The sequence below is a fragment of the Nakaseomyces glabratus genome, chromosome E (assembly GCF_010111755.1).
Source record: "Nakaseomyces glabratus chromosome E, complete sequence".
Lineage (NCBI taxonomy): Eukaryota > Fungi > Ascomycota > Saccharomycetes > Saccharomycetales > Saccharomycetaceae > Nakaseomyces > Nakaseomyces glabratus.
Window position 1 is genome coordinate 562,450 of NC_088955.1, and position 16,784 is coordinate 579,233.

Sequence of the window (16,784 nt, forward strand, 5' to 3'; positions counted from 1 at the left end):
AAACCAAATGTATATTCCATTTTGTTTAGATTACTATATTACCATTATTTTACTTAAGAAAAAAAAAGACTAAATTGTACACATGTGAAATAAAGAAATATATAAGGAAACCAGTGAAAGATGGGGTAAGCAATATGCCATTTTGAAAGTTAATCACTGTAAGAATTATTGAGAAGTAGTTATGCACCATTTTTATTATACGAGTTCTTTCGTTGGTAAATTGAATGGACTCTCTATCATTTATATTACAAATTCATACGCGAGTTGAAGCCAACTCTATATGAAATGTGGGCAATCACTAACATGACACTCTAATAATGACAATTCCTGTTGCGATATGCAAAATAAGGAGACTAGATACTAGATCCTAACTCTTTTACAACTAGCAATTTTTCTTTGAAGACAACCATCCGCTGTTGCTGGCTTTGCAGAGGGACTAATAATTCCATCGTGCATAGCTTCTTCATTCACTCTGTTCTTTTTATTCATTCTAGTTGGGCTTCCCAGCTTTTGACCCATAGTTGATCCTAAACCCCAAAACATACCACTTGCCCTTACAAATTCATGATAGTTAATTAGGCCACTGGACCATATAATTTGCTCCTCTTTTACAATGGGCTCATCACTATAGCGACTGGACTTAACAAACTGAAGAGCATCCATGACTGATACGGATGGATCCTTCTTCATTATTATAGATATGAGAAGGGTCATTAGTTCGTAATCATTTCCGAATTCTGACAAGATAAGAATATTGTTATTAGATTCCATAGATTTGAATAATGAGATCAACTCATTAAATACTTTAAACTTTTCCAGGTGCGATTTTCTGAAAGTATTGGAGTGTACTTTAGTACCCAAAGTACTATTAGGAATGACATCTTCATCGAGGTATGAGTATCTTCCGCTCCTACTAGAACTGATTGGTGTTACTGGAGGAGTAAGTAAGTCATGTATGTTACTTCCCAGTGTATTATTTTTGCCATCCAGCAATTGTTGCAATAGTTGTGTATTATTTCTGTGATATTTCGAGATCAACTCGTTCGTTTCGTCATTAAAAGTTGTATTATAGTCTTGGGTCATCATCATTTCATCTTCAAAATTTACCATTACCAGTTCATCATTATATGGTTTACTTAGCATTTCATATGCATTCGCAAAAACATGGTTTGATATACCAACACCGATGAAGAATCTAATGTTACGCTGTTGTAAAGTATGTGGCTCAGTTAAAGTCGCTAACGAACCAAAAAAAATGTTGCTATCAAGCTGCTGTGGCGGTACATATTCCATATTTTCTTTAAAGAATTTGATGAATAGTGTAGTATTTGCTCCGAATGTGAGTGTGACTTACTCGCTAAAAGAAATATCTCAATCTGTCAGTAACAATTGAAAGAGAATTCTCCTGGTGATTACTGGTGTTAATGAGAGGTGTAATCAAAAATTAGCCGTTGTGTCTATGATTATCACCTGTTTAGTTTTCGTTATCTGAGCAATCGATCAATATTATTTTTTTTCAAATAATTATCAGACTTTAACCGAAAATGATGGGTACAGAAATAATCTGATCAAAGAAGAAAATGTAAGTACGAAACCGAAATCAAATTTCCAAGCAAGAGACGAGTATCAATAAAAATTTTAAAGGTTTAAGAGATGCCTTAAAAATTTGTGAACTTTAAATAAGATGACTTCAAGTTTAAGTGCCACTTCTTGCCCGTTGAAAATTTTTTTTTTCAGTTTTTTTTTTTTTCAGAACAATCTCGCTTTGTTAAAGTCGATGTTAACGCGAACTTTGACTTGAGTCCTTTAAAATTTGAAAATGAAAAATTATTGACATAATGTCAAAAATGGCAGATTAGTGGGTCATATGCTGGGTACTGTACTGTGACTGATGGAATTGTAGATATAGATAGTTTGATAACTAGTAAGGTTCTTGTACTATGTGCCAACATATACTTTGAACCAGCACTTTATACCCGAAAGTTCTCATGTAGTCAGTCGACAAAAGAAAATGTCAGAAAAAGAAAAGTTGATGTTATTTTTATCGATATGTACAAGAACATTTCCAGACTTCACAACAAACAGTTAATGCTTCTGTAGCTCAGTCGGAAGAGCGTCAGTCTCATAATCTGAAGGTCGAGAGTTCGAACCTCCCCAGGAGCATTTATTTTTGCATATTTTTTATGCTTGCGACATGCGTAGAGGTACGCTGCTCAATCAAACAGGATATCATCTAAAATGAATTGATTATAGTTAACAAAAAAAGTATAATAATATTGATTTATAGTGTATACAGATATTTTATATTCTGATTCTATCAAGTATATATCCTCAACTCTTTTGAGTAAAAAAAAAAAAACATAGAAAAAAAAAGCATATAGTGTATTTTTATAGTTGTATCAATTTAGTTATAGGTCCATAGGTATTTTTATTAACTGGTTTATTTGTTTTTTGGAGTAGTAATTGTAATCATAATGGTAGTAGAGATAGAAAAAAAAAATAAAGTAGAAATAAAAAGAATAACAAAATAGAAGGATAGAATAAAATAAAAAAAAAAAATAGAAGTCATAACATCATTAAAAATTATTGTCATTAGCACATTTCAAGCAACCTTGAAATGCTTTTAGTTGAGTAATTGAGATAAGCTGTAACGGAAATACATGCGGTCTTTATAAGGAATGATATGGTACCGTTAGAATTAGCTATTGTCTCGAACAACTTTAGATTGTCATTTAGTTTCATTATCGTCAATCAATCAGTTAGAGGGGGAAATCATTATTCGTACTTTTTGAATAGTCAGTCCTTTAAGAATATAATATAATAAGTTTTTTTTTTGAAAGAATGTGGTCGAAATTTTTTGAAATGTCAGTGAGAATGCCAATACACTGATATTTCATTTGTGGTGGATATCGTCTCAAAGTAAACCATCAAAAGTAGTTTTCTGGTGGTGAAGAGTTTGCTTATTGCTCCGACAATTGCCAATAATCTTCAGTGGAAATTGCATATTGATCAAGAAAATTCGAAACTGAACATGTGCGAGCAGACAACTGTAACATAATTCGAAATTTGTAATTATGAGGTAACACAAATAAAACTATTAGTTACCTGTCGCCAGTTGTTTCAATTCTTGATTTTCTTTCTTTACAGCACCAAGTTCGGACTTCAGTCTGTGTACTTCCATCTCGAATAGTTTTTCATTATTTTGCAGATATAGAATGTAATCAACAGCTTTTTCCAAGATCATGCTCTTGTTTAGTTTAGGCGTAGTAGATGGAAAGTTTGCAAAGGCATCGTCACCTTCTTCCGTCTTGGAGGTAGCCCTTTTGTTGCCATCAGCAACTTCAAAAGTTGATTGCTCGCTCGCAACCCAAGGAATGATTTGTTGCAATTTGGCTAATTTGCTATTGATGTTAATTCTATAACGCTTTTCGATCTTGTTGTGAGCCTCCTTTTGGTTTTGAGTCAACCTCTTTCTTGGGGCTTTCTTTTTCTGTTTCTTGCAAGTGGCTGGCATTGATTCCATAGCAGCTTCGAATGACACCAATTGGTCATCATCGTCTTCTGTTTTCAGCTGGAAGTCCTTGTCATTCTCGTTGAACGCAAAGATGTTATCGTAGCCGTTTTCCGTCAGCAGGAAATTGTTGGAGTCACTTGGCGAAGTTACACTAGAGCTAGAGTTCGAAGAAATAATGTTCTCCAATGGTTCAAACCATGGAGATCCCGAAGTGGCTAAAGAAGTGGATGATTCAGAAGTAGAGAAAGGATATTTCTCATTAGTGGTGTTAACCCAGTTGTCCAAATCATGCTGTTCAATCTTGGTAGCCATTCTTTGATTAATTTTATTTCTTCTTGGTAGTCTAGAGTGTAAAATATGTGGTGCTTAAAGAAATCTTAAAAGAACAAGTTTTCACAGAGGGAAAAGTCTTAGTCTTTTATAAATAAATCTTTACTTGCAAAAAGGGAAGGTCCTTAGCTTTGAGAAAGGGGTTTATTGGTATGTTTTTACTTAACTACTAAGAATTATGACTATAAATAATTAACGCTATGAAGAAATTAAGGATTCAGTAAATGTTGAAAAGAATAATTACTGAAAAATAGTAATTCAATCCTCTATTAATAAATATAATTTTTTTTTCAATAATTTTTTTTTTCTTTTGCTAAATTTTTTTTTTTCAATTTTATTTTTGGTCCGGTCACACAAGCACAAAGCAGCTGCATTGATGCACAACCATTTTAGGATTGTCTTCTCAACAATAATGGAGTTGGGCAAATGATAACAAAATTTGCTCTTTGAGTATTAGGGTTGAGCTGAGCTTTGTATTTCCAACATTCGAATTTTGCTATGCTTCCTATGCGGTGTTTTTTATTTACAAGTGTGACCAATCCCGCACACACAACGGACACAGTATGGCAGAGAGCAGAGAGCAGAGAGCAGAGAGCAGAGAGCAGAGAGCAGAGAGCAGAGAGCGTATGGTGAAGAATGCTAGGGCTAGTGCTTCGAGGGTCCATCCGGGATCAGGTTTCTATTCGAAGACGAACAGAAAAAAAGCAATAAGTGTAGAGATTCCAGTAAAACTCCCGCACTACAGTCATAAAAAACAACTTTCCATTGATTCCGGTTCTAAAATAAATCGATTCTTCTTTGTATTGCTTCCATTGTATTCTCGTAGAACCCTATAAAAAAAAGAAAGAATCCCAAAACAATAGCATACCTTCTAGAAGGTTTTTCAATAAAGAGCACTCAGACACAGCCGTGCAACTGTTGGTGTTGCCTCTATCTATTGGAGGGTAGACAAGAACCACTTCGATCTTCCATCCAGGCTACACTTTCCCAATCAGGGAACAATTCTTAGATCTGGACGAAGAAAAGACAAAAAAAAAGCAATGGCCTTGCTGCGCCATTTTAAAACAGAGCAAAGCACTGCGCGATTTGTTTCTCATCCATGTGGCACTGTTTTTTTTATTTACCTTCCACTCCTATCCCTTATCGCTCACTTTGTCCCCATGGGTACCTTCCCTCCCCACGTTCAGAGTCATTTTTCCTTCCGGTGTTTCCAGTTACAATTCAAGGGCCTTCTGGATTCCCCGTGGGGGGGGGTTGTAACTTGGCTATTTAGGGCTTAAGATGAGCATATCATTTAAATCACGCACAAGCGCATTGCGGAACCCTACCCACTCCTTCCGCTTGCCCCCCCCCCACTGCCTTTGTCCTGATCCGCACTATGCCCTATCCCATGAATCCCACACAAACGCTGCACAGAGGTTAGAACGCGCAGGGTAATACACGTGTTCACGCCCACACACTGTGATTCCCTCCGTCTCAAACCACCGGAAACTATATTCCACCAAAAGCACAGAACGTTCTCGTTGCAGAGAACTTTCCCTTAGCTGGACTCAGGATATTCCCGTACGCCCTGGGGAAATTGCAGTTTTAGTTGTTCCGGATTGCACTTCCAATTCCAAAATTCAACGTACTGCCGGTCCCCGTTAGAAACCGGAATAATTGATGTTGGTCCTCTCGATTTTTCCGCAAAAATGCTGACGAGATAATTATTCCGAGAGTAATAGCCTTAACAATAACAAATAACAACACAACACAAATACAAATACAAACACAAACACAAACACAAACAAGAGACATCGATGTGTTGCAAACGAGTCATATTCTACACTACCCTTCTGAAGCTTACAACCACGAAATAGCTCCCTAAATTTGCCAAAACACCATTCAGGGTAAACGACGTAACTTCAAGAACAACAACTTAATTACTCTTCTACTTTAGGTAACTTTCATTCCGTGAATGCTAAACCAAGCCTGTGAAATTTGAATCAGATCAGGTACCAGAAAATACTCTCCCCTCAACAGAAATCAAGTAACAAAAAAAGAACATAGACAAAAACTAATTCTGAGTGTCCAACAAATGGATGATGACTTGGACCGGTTGCTGGAAGACGAAAATATTACTGAGCATGAGACCAATACTGTGAGCACTCCGCCACCAGCAGACAACAAGTCGCCACAAGCACCGAATAAGCGACAGGCGTATACTAGAGGTACGTACTTCTACGAAAAGGCACGGAACCAGGCTCAACAGGATGCGATACTGAAAAGACAGCTCTTTGAACTGGAATCTCCCTCAGAGTTCAACAGGCATGAAGTGTATCCGCAGATCTTTCAAGGGCTGGTGCTATACATCAACGGATTCACAACCCCTGGTAGGTTCGAATTGCACCAGATGATCGTCGTTCATGGTGGAAAGTTCTTACACCATATGTCAGCTAAGCGATCTGTAACTCACATTATCGCATCTAATTTACCCTTGAAAAAACGTATTGAGTTTGCTAACTATAAAGTAGTAAAGCCCAATTGGATCGTCGACTCAATTCAACAAAAAAAGCTTTTGCCTTGGAGGGATTATGCCCTTATTGACACTCTTGACCCAGATCAGCAAAAACTGGACTTGCCCCTAAAAGAGCCTACTAGCAAGGAAACTGCTACTTCCAATAGGAACAGACAATCGGGACCACTAGTTAGCTGTAAAGATCCAAATTTTATCTCTGACTATTTCAAACATTCAAGGCTTCACCATCTATCGACTTGGAAGACTGACCTAAGAGCAAAGTTCTTGAAGGATTTCATTGAAAACAACACCGCTCTAAGAAAACCTGTCAAAGATGTCGATACATATACTGTTTTCCACATAGATTTTGATTGTTTTTTTGCTACTGTAGCTTACTTAACCAAAGATCCTTCAATCAAATGTGATATAGAGAAAGATGTAATCGTTGTTTGCCATGGATCAAATAATTCTGATATCGCGAGTTGTAACTACGTTGCAAGAGGATACGGGATCAAGAATGGCATGTGGGTTGGCCATGCGAAGAGGCTGTTACCACAAGGTGTCAACATAGTGACGCTTCCATACAATTTTGATGAGATACAGGCGAAATCTGAAATATTTTATAAAACCTTGGCTGCGATGAAGTTGTTTGACATGATTTTACCGATATCTATCGATGAAGCCATATGTGTAGTAGTTAACACTCATCCAATAAGCCAGGAAAGTGCTAATACAGACGGCGGATCTCAATCATCTAACCTGGACCAATTATGTAAGGACATTCGTCTGTCTATATTTTCAGCTACTAATGGCTGCTCAGTTAGTATAGGCTGTGCTGATTCACTTTTACTGGCACGATTAGCTTTGCGTAAAGGTAAACCGAATGGCTACTTTATCATTGATAGAGAACAAGTTCAAGGATCCAAAGATGGCTCCAATGAGTTTCTCGCAACTTTCAAGCTAAAGGATTTGCCGGGTGTGGGTCATTCAATTGTTACTAAACTATTAACAGCTTTTAAGTGTAAGGATATGAATCTTGCAGAACTAAAACAAAGGGCTTCCCTTGAATTTTTAAAGAATTGCGTCGGTGTAAAACTTGGAACTAAAATCTATTTGGCGTTGCAAGGCCAGGATGATGAAGAATCTACTAGGATGTTGTTCGATCCCGAAAACTACTTTGAGAGGAAATCATTATCTATTGAAATCAATTGGGGTATAAGATTCGATAATATTCATGAAATCGATGACTTTATTGACAGATGTTGTGACTATTTACTAAATAAGTTAAATGAGTTGGAAAGAAAAACTTCACAACTAACACTGAAAGTTATGAGAAGGGCAGCCAACGCACCTGTAGACCCTCCGAAATACATGGGGATGGGAAGATGTGATGCATTCAATAGAACTAGTCGGTTAGGTATACCCACTAATGAGCACGGTACCATTGCAACCGAAGCAAAAGCTATGTATAGGTCCCTGGCATGCCCAGCGAAAGAACTCAGAGGATTATCTATACAATTTAATAAATTGTCCAAATTAGATGAGAGTTTATCTAATGTGAGGTCAAACTTATTTGATTTATTGCAAAAAACTCCAAAAATGGACTTATCACCAACGCGATCACCAATAGACTTTGATTCCATTGAGAAAAGGTCACCACCAAAGAGTTTGAAGAAGCTTAACGATATATACTCTAACAAATATGATATCCCCAGCACATATGAGGCACAATTTATGGAAGCGCTGCCAACACAACTTCGAGCAGAGGTACGCAATGAATTAAAGATAAAAAGGAAAGTAGAAGATATGAAAGTAACAGATTTAAAGAAGAAGCGTAAACTAACAGAAGAAAAGGAACGTAATAAGTACAATCATTTTTTAGGGAAATTTAGCATTTTTGATCCTATCAAGTTCCAAGGACAACCTAAATTTAAAGATATTTGTAGTTTAGTCAAAGAATGGGTACATTCCACCTTGAAAGAGGCTGGCCCTCACGATCGGGATGTACAGCTATTTGAAAAGTATTCTAAAAAGCTCTGTAATACTAACCGAGCCCATTTTTTGTGTCGTTTAGCGCATATTATATCGATGGAGCTCGATTTAATGGAAGATGAATCTCAAAATTCAGAAGGATTTCAAGAATGGGAAAGTATATTACTTAAAAGAATTATCCCGCTTTTAAACCAAAATAAGCACACATTCCAGACAGAACGTAAATTAGATATAGAATTTGATTTTACTTAATTGTGTATCTCTGACACCACTAGGTATTTCGTTGCTCAAATACGCTATTAATAAGTACGTTTTTTCTATTTTTTTCTTTACTTCCAGGCTGGTTTACCAATATACAACTAAAAATAAAATTACTCCTAGTAAAATAAACTCATATTTTATTCATTTATAGTCAATAATTTATAAGATTAAAAGATATTATGTATTTGAGGAAAAGACTAAAAATCGGGCTTTCAGATATCCTCCTTTTCTCCACCTACAATGGAAACACGCATAGTATTAGAGTGACCAACACCACCCTTGAAACCTTGAATGGAAATAACTGCATCACCATTCTTAACAAAGCCATATTCTTTGGCCATATCGACACCAAATCTCAAACGAGCGTGGGTATCCTCACTCCAGTCATCTAGTGGTTCTTTTTCATAAACAAATGGGAACACACCTCTGAATAAATGAGAAAATCTAGCAGTTCTTGGGTTTCTTGTAACCAAAACGATTGGGCATTGAGGTCTATACTTGGAGACTAATCTTGCAGTGTTACCAGAAGTAGATAGTACCAAAATAAGTTTGGCACCTTGCTCTTGAACAGCTGCAACTGCCGAGGCAGCAACAGTCTCTGTTGTCGATGTTGGTTTTGGAGTACAATTTCTCAAATCATCATACAATGGCATATAAGCAATGGCTCGTTCAGCGATAATGGCAGTTTCTGCCATTGTTGTGACAGCATTGATGGGGTAATTACCTTTAGCAGTTTCTCCAGACAACATGACACAATCAGCACCATCCAATATAGCGTTACCAACATCAGAAACTTCAGCTCTGGTTGGTCTTGGGTTGAATGTCATGGACTCTAGCATTTGAGTAGCACAAATGACTGGCTTACCAGCCAAGTTACATTTAGCTATAAGTTTCTTTTGAACGGCCAAGACCTGTGGTGCCGGAATTTCGATACCCAAGTCACCTCTGGCAACCATAACACCATGGGCCACTTCCAAAATCTCATCAAAGTTATTGACACCTTGCTGGTTTTCTATCTTAACAATGACTTTTATGTCTTTACCTTCCTCGCCCAGTACTTCTCTGATAGTCAAGACATCTTGTGCAGTTCTGATAAAAGAGGCAAAGATCATATGAACACCATTTTTGACACCGAATCTCAAATCTTCTTTGTCCTTTTCAGATAAAGCTGGTAAGTCGACATCAGTTCCTGGCAAGTTAACACCTTTATGAGAAGAAATTTTACCTGCATTTAAGGATTTGACCTTCAAGGTCTTATCGTCGACGACTTCTAAGACTTCAAAAGACAAAACACCGTCATCAACATAGATGACTTTACCTGGTTGAATCACTTTGGTGATGTTCTTATAATCAACATACATGATCTTGTCATCACATGCCTTGGCATATTTATCATCAGTAGTGAAGATCATCTCATGATTTGGTGGAATTGGGTAGTCAACATCGTCAACATTGGTACCTGTTCTAATCTCTGGACCCTTGGTGTCCAAGGCAATGGCCAATGGTCTACCAGGATAAACCTGTTCTGACTTTCTGGCGTTATCAATCACAGATTGGTGGTATTCGTAAGAACCATGAGAGAAGTTCATACGGACAATATTCAAACCAGCCTTTCTCAAAGCAACTAATGTGTCAACATTGTTAGTCTTGGGACCAATGGTACCAATAATGGCAGTCTTTCTGACATCCTTACCTGGAGTGACTTCTAAGTTAATCAATCTATGCAACCTGGAGTCCATTTCTATGCTATTATATGTATATCTCAGCTGTGTATTGCGGTACAACTAAATACAGTTATGATGGATGTATCAACAAGAGTTTACTTTTATATATTCCTCATGCATAAATATATCTTCATGTACATGAACTTTGTCCTACAGAATTGACATCTTTGGAAGAACTCTTAGAGGGATGAAGATAGTACATCCCCCCTTCCCAACTAAAAGAGCGTATCGACCCCGATCCCCTTAATACTAACAAGTCTTTTCACAAGTCAACCTGCAATAGAAGCAGACCGAACTAGGACATTCTGACCAAAACAAACTCAAGTGAGATCGTGCCCGAAATCTTAATCTCACAACCTCTTCTGTCCAATTCTACTGCGACGTATAAATTCAGGAAATTTAGTAGACAAAACAAGTCCAAAAAGGAGTTGTCTGTAATTGAAATTACAACCATAGTCAAACCTTGAACTGTTAAGGTATTCCTGGACAACAATCATCCCTAACCCCCTCACGCATTTCTTTGAAATGACTTCGATTTTTAACGAACTACACTAGGAGAGCTTGAGTCGTGTTGTACAAAAGAATACCCATAGACTAAACTGGGTACGGTGAACATGTGTGATACAAGATGGGTTCATACCTTGAGCAACAGTAACAATCTCAAACTTAAAAGGATATCTAATGGAAACGAGAAAAATGCTATTAAATTGTAGATAAAAAAAAAATAAAAGAACTAAGCATATAGAATATATAAGGAATAGTATCTTAAAGTTGTAACCTAGCGAAGCCTTAAAATTACGCACTAAATATCAATTGGACCATTTGAAGCTGGGATAGATAAACTTCAGTACCAAAATCTTCAGCAATTAATCACTTTTCATTCTTGAAATAAGTAGGAACATTCCGACGTACGCGCTCCTAGGTTGACAATGAATATAGGTATAATTAGTAAAATGAAAAAAAAGGGTCTGCATAGTACCTATTTCTCCAGGAGAATGACGCTCGGCACAATGGTATTGAATTTTTAATATTACAAGAGAAAGAGTATGCAATGCAGTTGATAAGAATTACCGAATAATAACCTTCCATTCCGTTATTAGCGTAAATGAGAGAGAATTTTCTTGAGGGAATGCCAAAAACAAAGATGTCGTTCTTAGGACAGTCCAATGAGGATTTCAATTCATTAAGAGAGCAAAAGAAAAATTAAAAACACATCATTTGGACTACTTCACAAATATTTTGAACAAATTTTCAAAATTGTTGACCTGATCTAATAGTCGTTGGAATAGGATTTCATAACGATTTTAATTATCCACTGTATGTGTAAAAAATTCATCATCACACATAGTGGTAACAAAATGACATTTCTAAATCAAGGGAATAAGAGGTAGTTGAAACTCACAACAGAGCGTCCAATGCCTTTTCCCACCATTTCGTTGGAAGAACACGAGATGCATCGCATTCTCTGGTCTTTTCCTCAATTTCCTCGACACCAGTAACAACATCGATTTCCTCAATGCTTTTCCACCACTTCAATGTGAATATCTTTCTTCTGTAAACTCTGTGACCAATCCACAACACCCAGAACACTGGCAAAGTAATATAAGCAGCAACGAAGTTCTTAGCATCCCAGAATCTTGGAATGAAGACTTCGTAACCATTTGTCAAAGTGATGATGGAGATGACTAGCAATGGCCAGTAAATCAAATAAGGCATACCACGAGCAGTGTATGGCAATCTTGATTGCATACCATGGAAAAGGATGGCCTTGTGGAATCTAATGTAGGCGATACAAACACAAATCCAACCAATGAAACCAGAGATCACACTAATGTTTGAGAACCAGTTGAAGACATCGGCAGTAGAAGAAGAACAGTTCAAATAAGCCAAGCAACTGATAGCGCTAGACAAACCAACGGCATAGTATGGAACACCCCATCTGTTGACTTTGGCAAATATCCTTGGGGCCTGCCCGTTCTGAGCCATAGTCAATAGAGATCTGGAACTTGTAAACATGAATGCGTTACCTGCGGACCAAGCACTTGACAAGATACATGCGTTGATAATGTGAGGCAAAACCTTGATACCAGCATTTTGAATACCGATAACGAATGGAGATGAACCAGCACCAGGCTTGTTCTGAGCCAAAGCATTCTCCAATGCTGGGTCATTGTAAGCAACAATAACACTGATGGAAAGTGCACCTAGAATGTAGAAGAACATTAATCTCCAAACGAATCTTCTAGCAGCTTTGGCAATGTTTCTTCTTTGGTCCTCGACTTCAGAACTGGTCATGGCAATCATTTCTGGACCTAGAATGAAGGCGAAACCACCTTTAATAATACCAGTGTAGATATCAAGGAAGGAGCCGAAACTGCCACCTCTAATGTGGTGAGCGAACCCACCTGGGTTCTGCCAGTAACGGAATCCTAGTCTGTCGTGGTTTGGTCCACCACCCCAGAACAAGATGAAAGATAGAATAATCAAACCGACAATACACAAGATCTTAATGGATGCAAACCAGAATTCGGATTCACCATAGAATTTGACAGCAGTGAAGTTCAAGATGACAACTGCTGCCAAGAAGATGGTGATCCAGGCCGCCTTCGGTACACTAGTGGTCCAATATTCTACGACACCAGAGGCAGCTGTACATTCGGCAGCGACCAGAATCACGTAACAGTAGTAGTAGTTCCAAGCGTCAGCGAAACCCAGAGATTCGTCAACATATTTACCAACCAGATAAGCGGCGAAACCTTCCGGTTTGCTACCGGAACCTGGTAAATAGCACACCATCTCACCGATACCTTGCATGATAGGATATATCACACTAGAGATAATACAGTAGGATATGAATAGACCTGCAGGACCACAGGTGTGCAGCGTAGAAGAAGTACCAACGAACAGACCAGTACCGATAGCACCACCAAGCGCAATCAACTGCACGTGACGAGACTTCAAACCCTGTTTCAGCTCGTGACCTGTCATATCAGTATAGTGAGGAGAGTGCTTTTCCGTAGACGACGACAGAGAAAACACGTCCACGTCACCTGGCATCTTCCCGAACTTCTCGTCGCCTCTCCTGCTGCCACTGCCGCCGGAGCCCATGGCTGTGATTGTTTCATGCTGCACATCCTCTTCGCCTAGCGAGACAACGCTTACAGCGTCTTTCTCTTTCTCTTTACTCCAAAACATATTGTTTCTAATTTGTTCACTGTTTTGTTATTTTTTTTTTTCTTGACCCAGTCTAGTTATATTGTGGTCTCAACTTCCCTCTATTTTTGCAGTTGTGCATTCACTGTGAAGTGTAGTTTTATTGCAAACAAACCAGCGTCTAAAGCACCCACAATCCGAGTTTCGATGAGCTACTTATATATCTTTTTTTTTTTTGTCCTTCTTCCCTTTTGGGGGGGTTTCGAACTTTTTTTTTAAATTAGATCCCGCCTTCCAAAGGTTAATTGTAGTCCAACGTTAGAAAACCCAATAACATTCCTTGCACTAGGTACTAGCCTCCCCAGGTCAATCCCTCCTTCTTAATGCTCAGAAATGATGGAAACTTGGACAGCTTAAAGGTGAAGCTCTTTCGGCAATTTCTGCCTACTATAAAGGCCATACATATATCCAGGCGTTGTGCCGCTGTTTCTTCGCAAGAACGACTCATTCAAACCAGGTCATCCTCTTGCCATCTCTACATTTCGAAAGTCCCATGGCAATCCTCGCAGGTCCTGCGCTCTTAGGGCATTACGCTTTCCTTGTTTCTCCGTTATCTATGGGTTTTGATTACGGAGGCCCGTTAGTGCCACGGCAGTCTCTGCGTGTGTGACTTGGGTAAAGCTGGTGTGACTCTCAAGAGACGTCTGCAGCGGAATCGCTATCAACTCCTCGGTACTATGATTTTTTTGCAGTGCTTAGTTCTGCTTCCTCACAATATCTCCGTACAGTTGCTATCTTCTTTTGTGATCCCTCTTTTTTTTCTTATCTCTACTATGCCTGCGAGGTCCTCTCAGTGATTGACCTTTCATCAGTAACTGCCATCTCTTTTAGGCAAAGACCCGCTTTGGGTTCTCTGTTTATTCGTCATCAGCACGATATCGGCGCAGAGCAGAATTTTTCAACTTGCTTCTCTTTTCTTCTTCTGCTTCTACGTGTTTACCGTTTCCATACATTGCACTATTACCTGTCTGTCGCTACACTGATTTCACTGGACGGAGAAGCATATTAGCATTTTTCTGAAAATTACGTATCGCCTTCTATATCTCCCCCTCCTCTACACCCCTCACTTCATCCCCCCCACCACTTCCTACACACTCCTCTCGCCGCCCCGCCAGAATTATTTTCATCATAGTGGATACTCCCTTCTTTCTGTGCTACCGTTGCAGTGCCTCGCAATGCCTTGGCTATTGATACACTACGTAGGGAAATGTGAGCTACGGAATATACAGAAGAAGGGCGAGAGAAGGTGGGGGCGCAAGGACAATGCACACGGCCTCACTGGCTTCGCTGGCCTCACTGGCCTCACTGGTCTCGCTTCTGTAAGCTCTAGGGAGGGGGAGGTAAAGAAAAGCTTCGAGAAGAGAATTTCGAGATTTCGGGATCTCTCTGGGCTCGGAGCTGGAGGCCCTTTCTCTACCCCTCCTCATGGGGTTTACCCCCCCCTTGTAGAATTCGGTGTACGTTTCTTCCCAAAGATGGAATTGCAATCCCAATCACTAGCAAAACAGCATTGTAGCAAAATAATGCGGGGTTTCTCTAGGTGGAGTAATGTGGTTGGAAACCTCAATATGACGGAGTTCGGAGCCCGATGTATTATTTTTATACTTTTCTATGTGACAGGCGGACATGTAGTCCCTGAGTCAACAGTTGTCAGATATATACGTCAGAAGCTACTGTCCTTTATGGAAACCACATACATACACACACACACACTTCACCGGTGTTCATGTTGGAGTCCTGTTACGACTGTCAGTGCGAAGCCAAAGGGTGCCACAAGAAGCAGTTCTTTGTTGCATGCTCGCAACGGACAAAGATTGCGATGAGGACGCACAGCAAAAGGGACGGCGTTTTCCAAGTATATAAGAAGCCACTACACCACATACAGAAACATGCAAGCAACTGCATATACTTCTTCGACTAGGGAGGCCCAAAGAGTGGTCTATTGGCATATTTTCGAGACCACCAGAAGCCATATGAGTGCATTGTCCTTGTCCCATCATGAAGCCGATAAATGTAAGGATAATCCCGTTCATCCGGCACCTGAACCAACTTAACCCCTTTCTACGTAGATGTGTAGCCTTACCCTTAGTACTACCCTTATTCTCCCGGTCGAGCGGGACTAGCAAATAATACGAAGTAAGGGCGTAGCTACCCACGATTCTGATACCGAGTACGTAATCTACAGCAGATGTGCGACTAGAAGACAAGTGCGCGAGTTTTTTTCACTTCAAGTCCTTGATACCGAAATCACCTATCTTCACATCTATTCATAGAGATTGCAGATATAAACTGATAACAAGGGGAACAAGGGGAACAAGGTGATGGATTATCGCTGAGATTTAGATCTAGATCATCAGCTGTTGATCATGATGCTATTCTTGGCTCAACATGCGCTAAGATAGAAAGCATGCTTATCTGCTCTATATATAGATTGATATGGAGCTAATGTATGCAGCATAAATTGAAAGCGGACCAGCTCAAGGTGCATAATTGTTTTTGCAGGTAATGGATGAATATGTGCATCGCAGACATCATATGTTCCTGTGCCAAGAACAATATAAATAGCCCTTAACACCCATACACACTGCACCACATATATAACAAATAACACAAAACGTAAAATTGCAGGGCAGCGACATGACTCACGTATCCGACAACGTTACCGATGTGTGGTTGAACGGAGAAGGGAGTGGCCCGTCACATGCACCAAATACCGCAACTTGTGGTAAAGAATGATATTCATCAAACCACCAAACAAAAATTTCACATGCTGATGCAACACCAGCATGTGCGTGACTCTCTAATTAAACAGCCGAGAAACAATTGCCAATGCACTTAAACGAAAATGTCTCATGTTTCTTCCATTTTTCTTCGTGCAGAGATGCTGCACTTGCTTCCCATTGTTCTACCTCATGTTTATCTCTTGTGGGGGGGTGTAGTCAACACCGGTAGGGTGGGTGGATCTACAATAGGGTTTTAATAAGACAATACCGAAATGAACGGCATACCTTGAGCAAAACTGAAACAAAGATTCGATTCTGTACTGTACTAAGGAGTGTTGTGGCAACTCGTGTACCCCTTGGTGAGTAGTTCCCTCGAGGAACGCGCTGCGAACTCTTTGCCAATACCAGAAACCGTGCAAAGCCCTTACTAATCTGCTTCAATATCTTGAGCATGTCCTTTCTGACATAGACCAATATTGTGAAAATGCCCTGTGTCTCGGGCTTAATGCGCTATCCACCACAAGACTAAT

At 39.2% G+C, this 16,784-nt stretch overlaps 5 protein-coding genes and 1 non-coding gene across 6 annotated transcripts; 2 read left to right on the plus strand and 4 right to left on the minus strand.

Annotated features, from left to right (window-relative positions):
- Nucleotides 1–360: 360 nt before the first annotated feature.
- Nucleotides 361–1,293, minus strand: GVI51_E05247 (uncharacterized protein; the record flags this gene model as incomplete). Its single annotated transcript, XM_445929.1, has 1 exon — nt 361–1,293. The coding sequence occupies one exon, from the start codon at nt 1,291–1,293 to the stop codon at nt 361–363; it is 933 nt and encodes a 310-aa protein (XP_445929.1).
- Nucleotides 1,294–2,090: 797 nt separating this feature from the next.
- Nucleotides 2,091–2,163, plus strand: tM(CAU)2. The gene has a single exon. It is a non-coding gene; the product is annotated as a tRNA-Met (tRNA).
- Nucleotides 2,164–3,097: 934 nt separating this feature from the next.
- TYE7 (Tye7p) lies at nt 3,098–3,826 on the minus strand (the record flags this gene model as incomplete). Its single annotated transcript, XM_445930.1, has 1 exon — nt 3,098–3,826. The coding sequence occupies one exon, from the start codon at nt 3,824–3,826 to the stop codon at nt 3,098–3,100; it is 729 nt and encodes a 242-aa protein (XP_445930.1).
- Nucleotides 3,827–5,921: 2,095 nt separating this feature from the next.
- On the plus strand, nt 5,922–8,585 carry REV1 (deoxycytidyl transferase; the record flags this gene model as incomplete). The annotated part of the gene is made up of 1 exon (XM_445931.1): nt 5,922–8,585. One exon carries the CDS (start codon nt 5,922–5,924, stop codon nt 8,583–8,585), a length of 2,664 nt encoding a protein of 887 aa, XP_445931.1.
- Nucleotides 8,586–8,806: 221 nt separating this feature from the next.
- PYK2 (pyruvate kinase PYK2) lies at nt 8,807–10,333 on the minus strand (the record flags this gene model as incomplete). Its single annotated transcript, XM_445932.1, has 1 exon — nt 8,807–10,333. The coding sequence occupies one exon, from the start codon at nt 10,331–10,333 to the stop codon at nt 8,807–8,809; it is 1,527 nt and encodes a 508-aa protein (XP_445932.1).
- A 1,383-nt stretch (nt 10,334–11,716) lies between these two features.
- Nucleotides 11,717–13,513, minus strand: PUT4 (proline permease PUT4; the record flags this gene model as incomplete). Its single annotated transcript, XM_445933.1, has 1 exon — nt 11,717–13,513. One exon carries the CDS (start codon nt 13,511–13,513, stop codon nt 11,717–11,719), a length of 1,797 nt encoding a protein of 598 aa, XP_445933.1.
- Between the last annotated feature and the right edge of the window lie 3,271 nt (nt 13,514–16,784).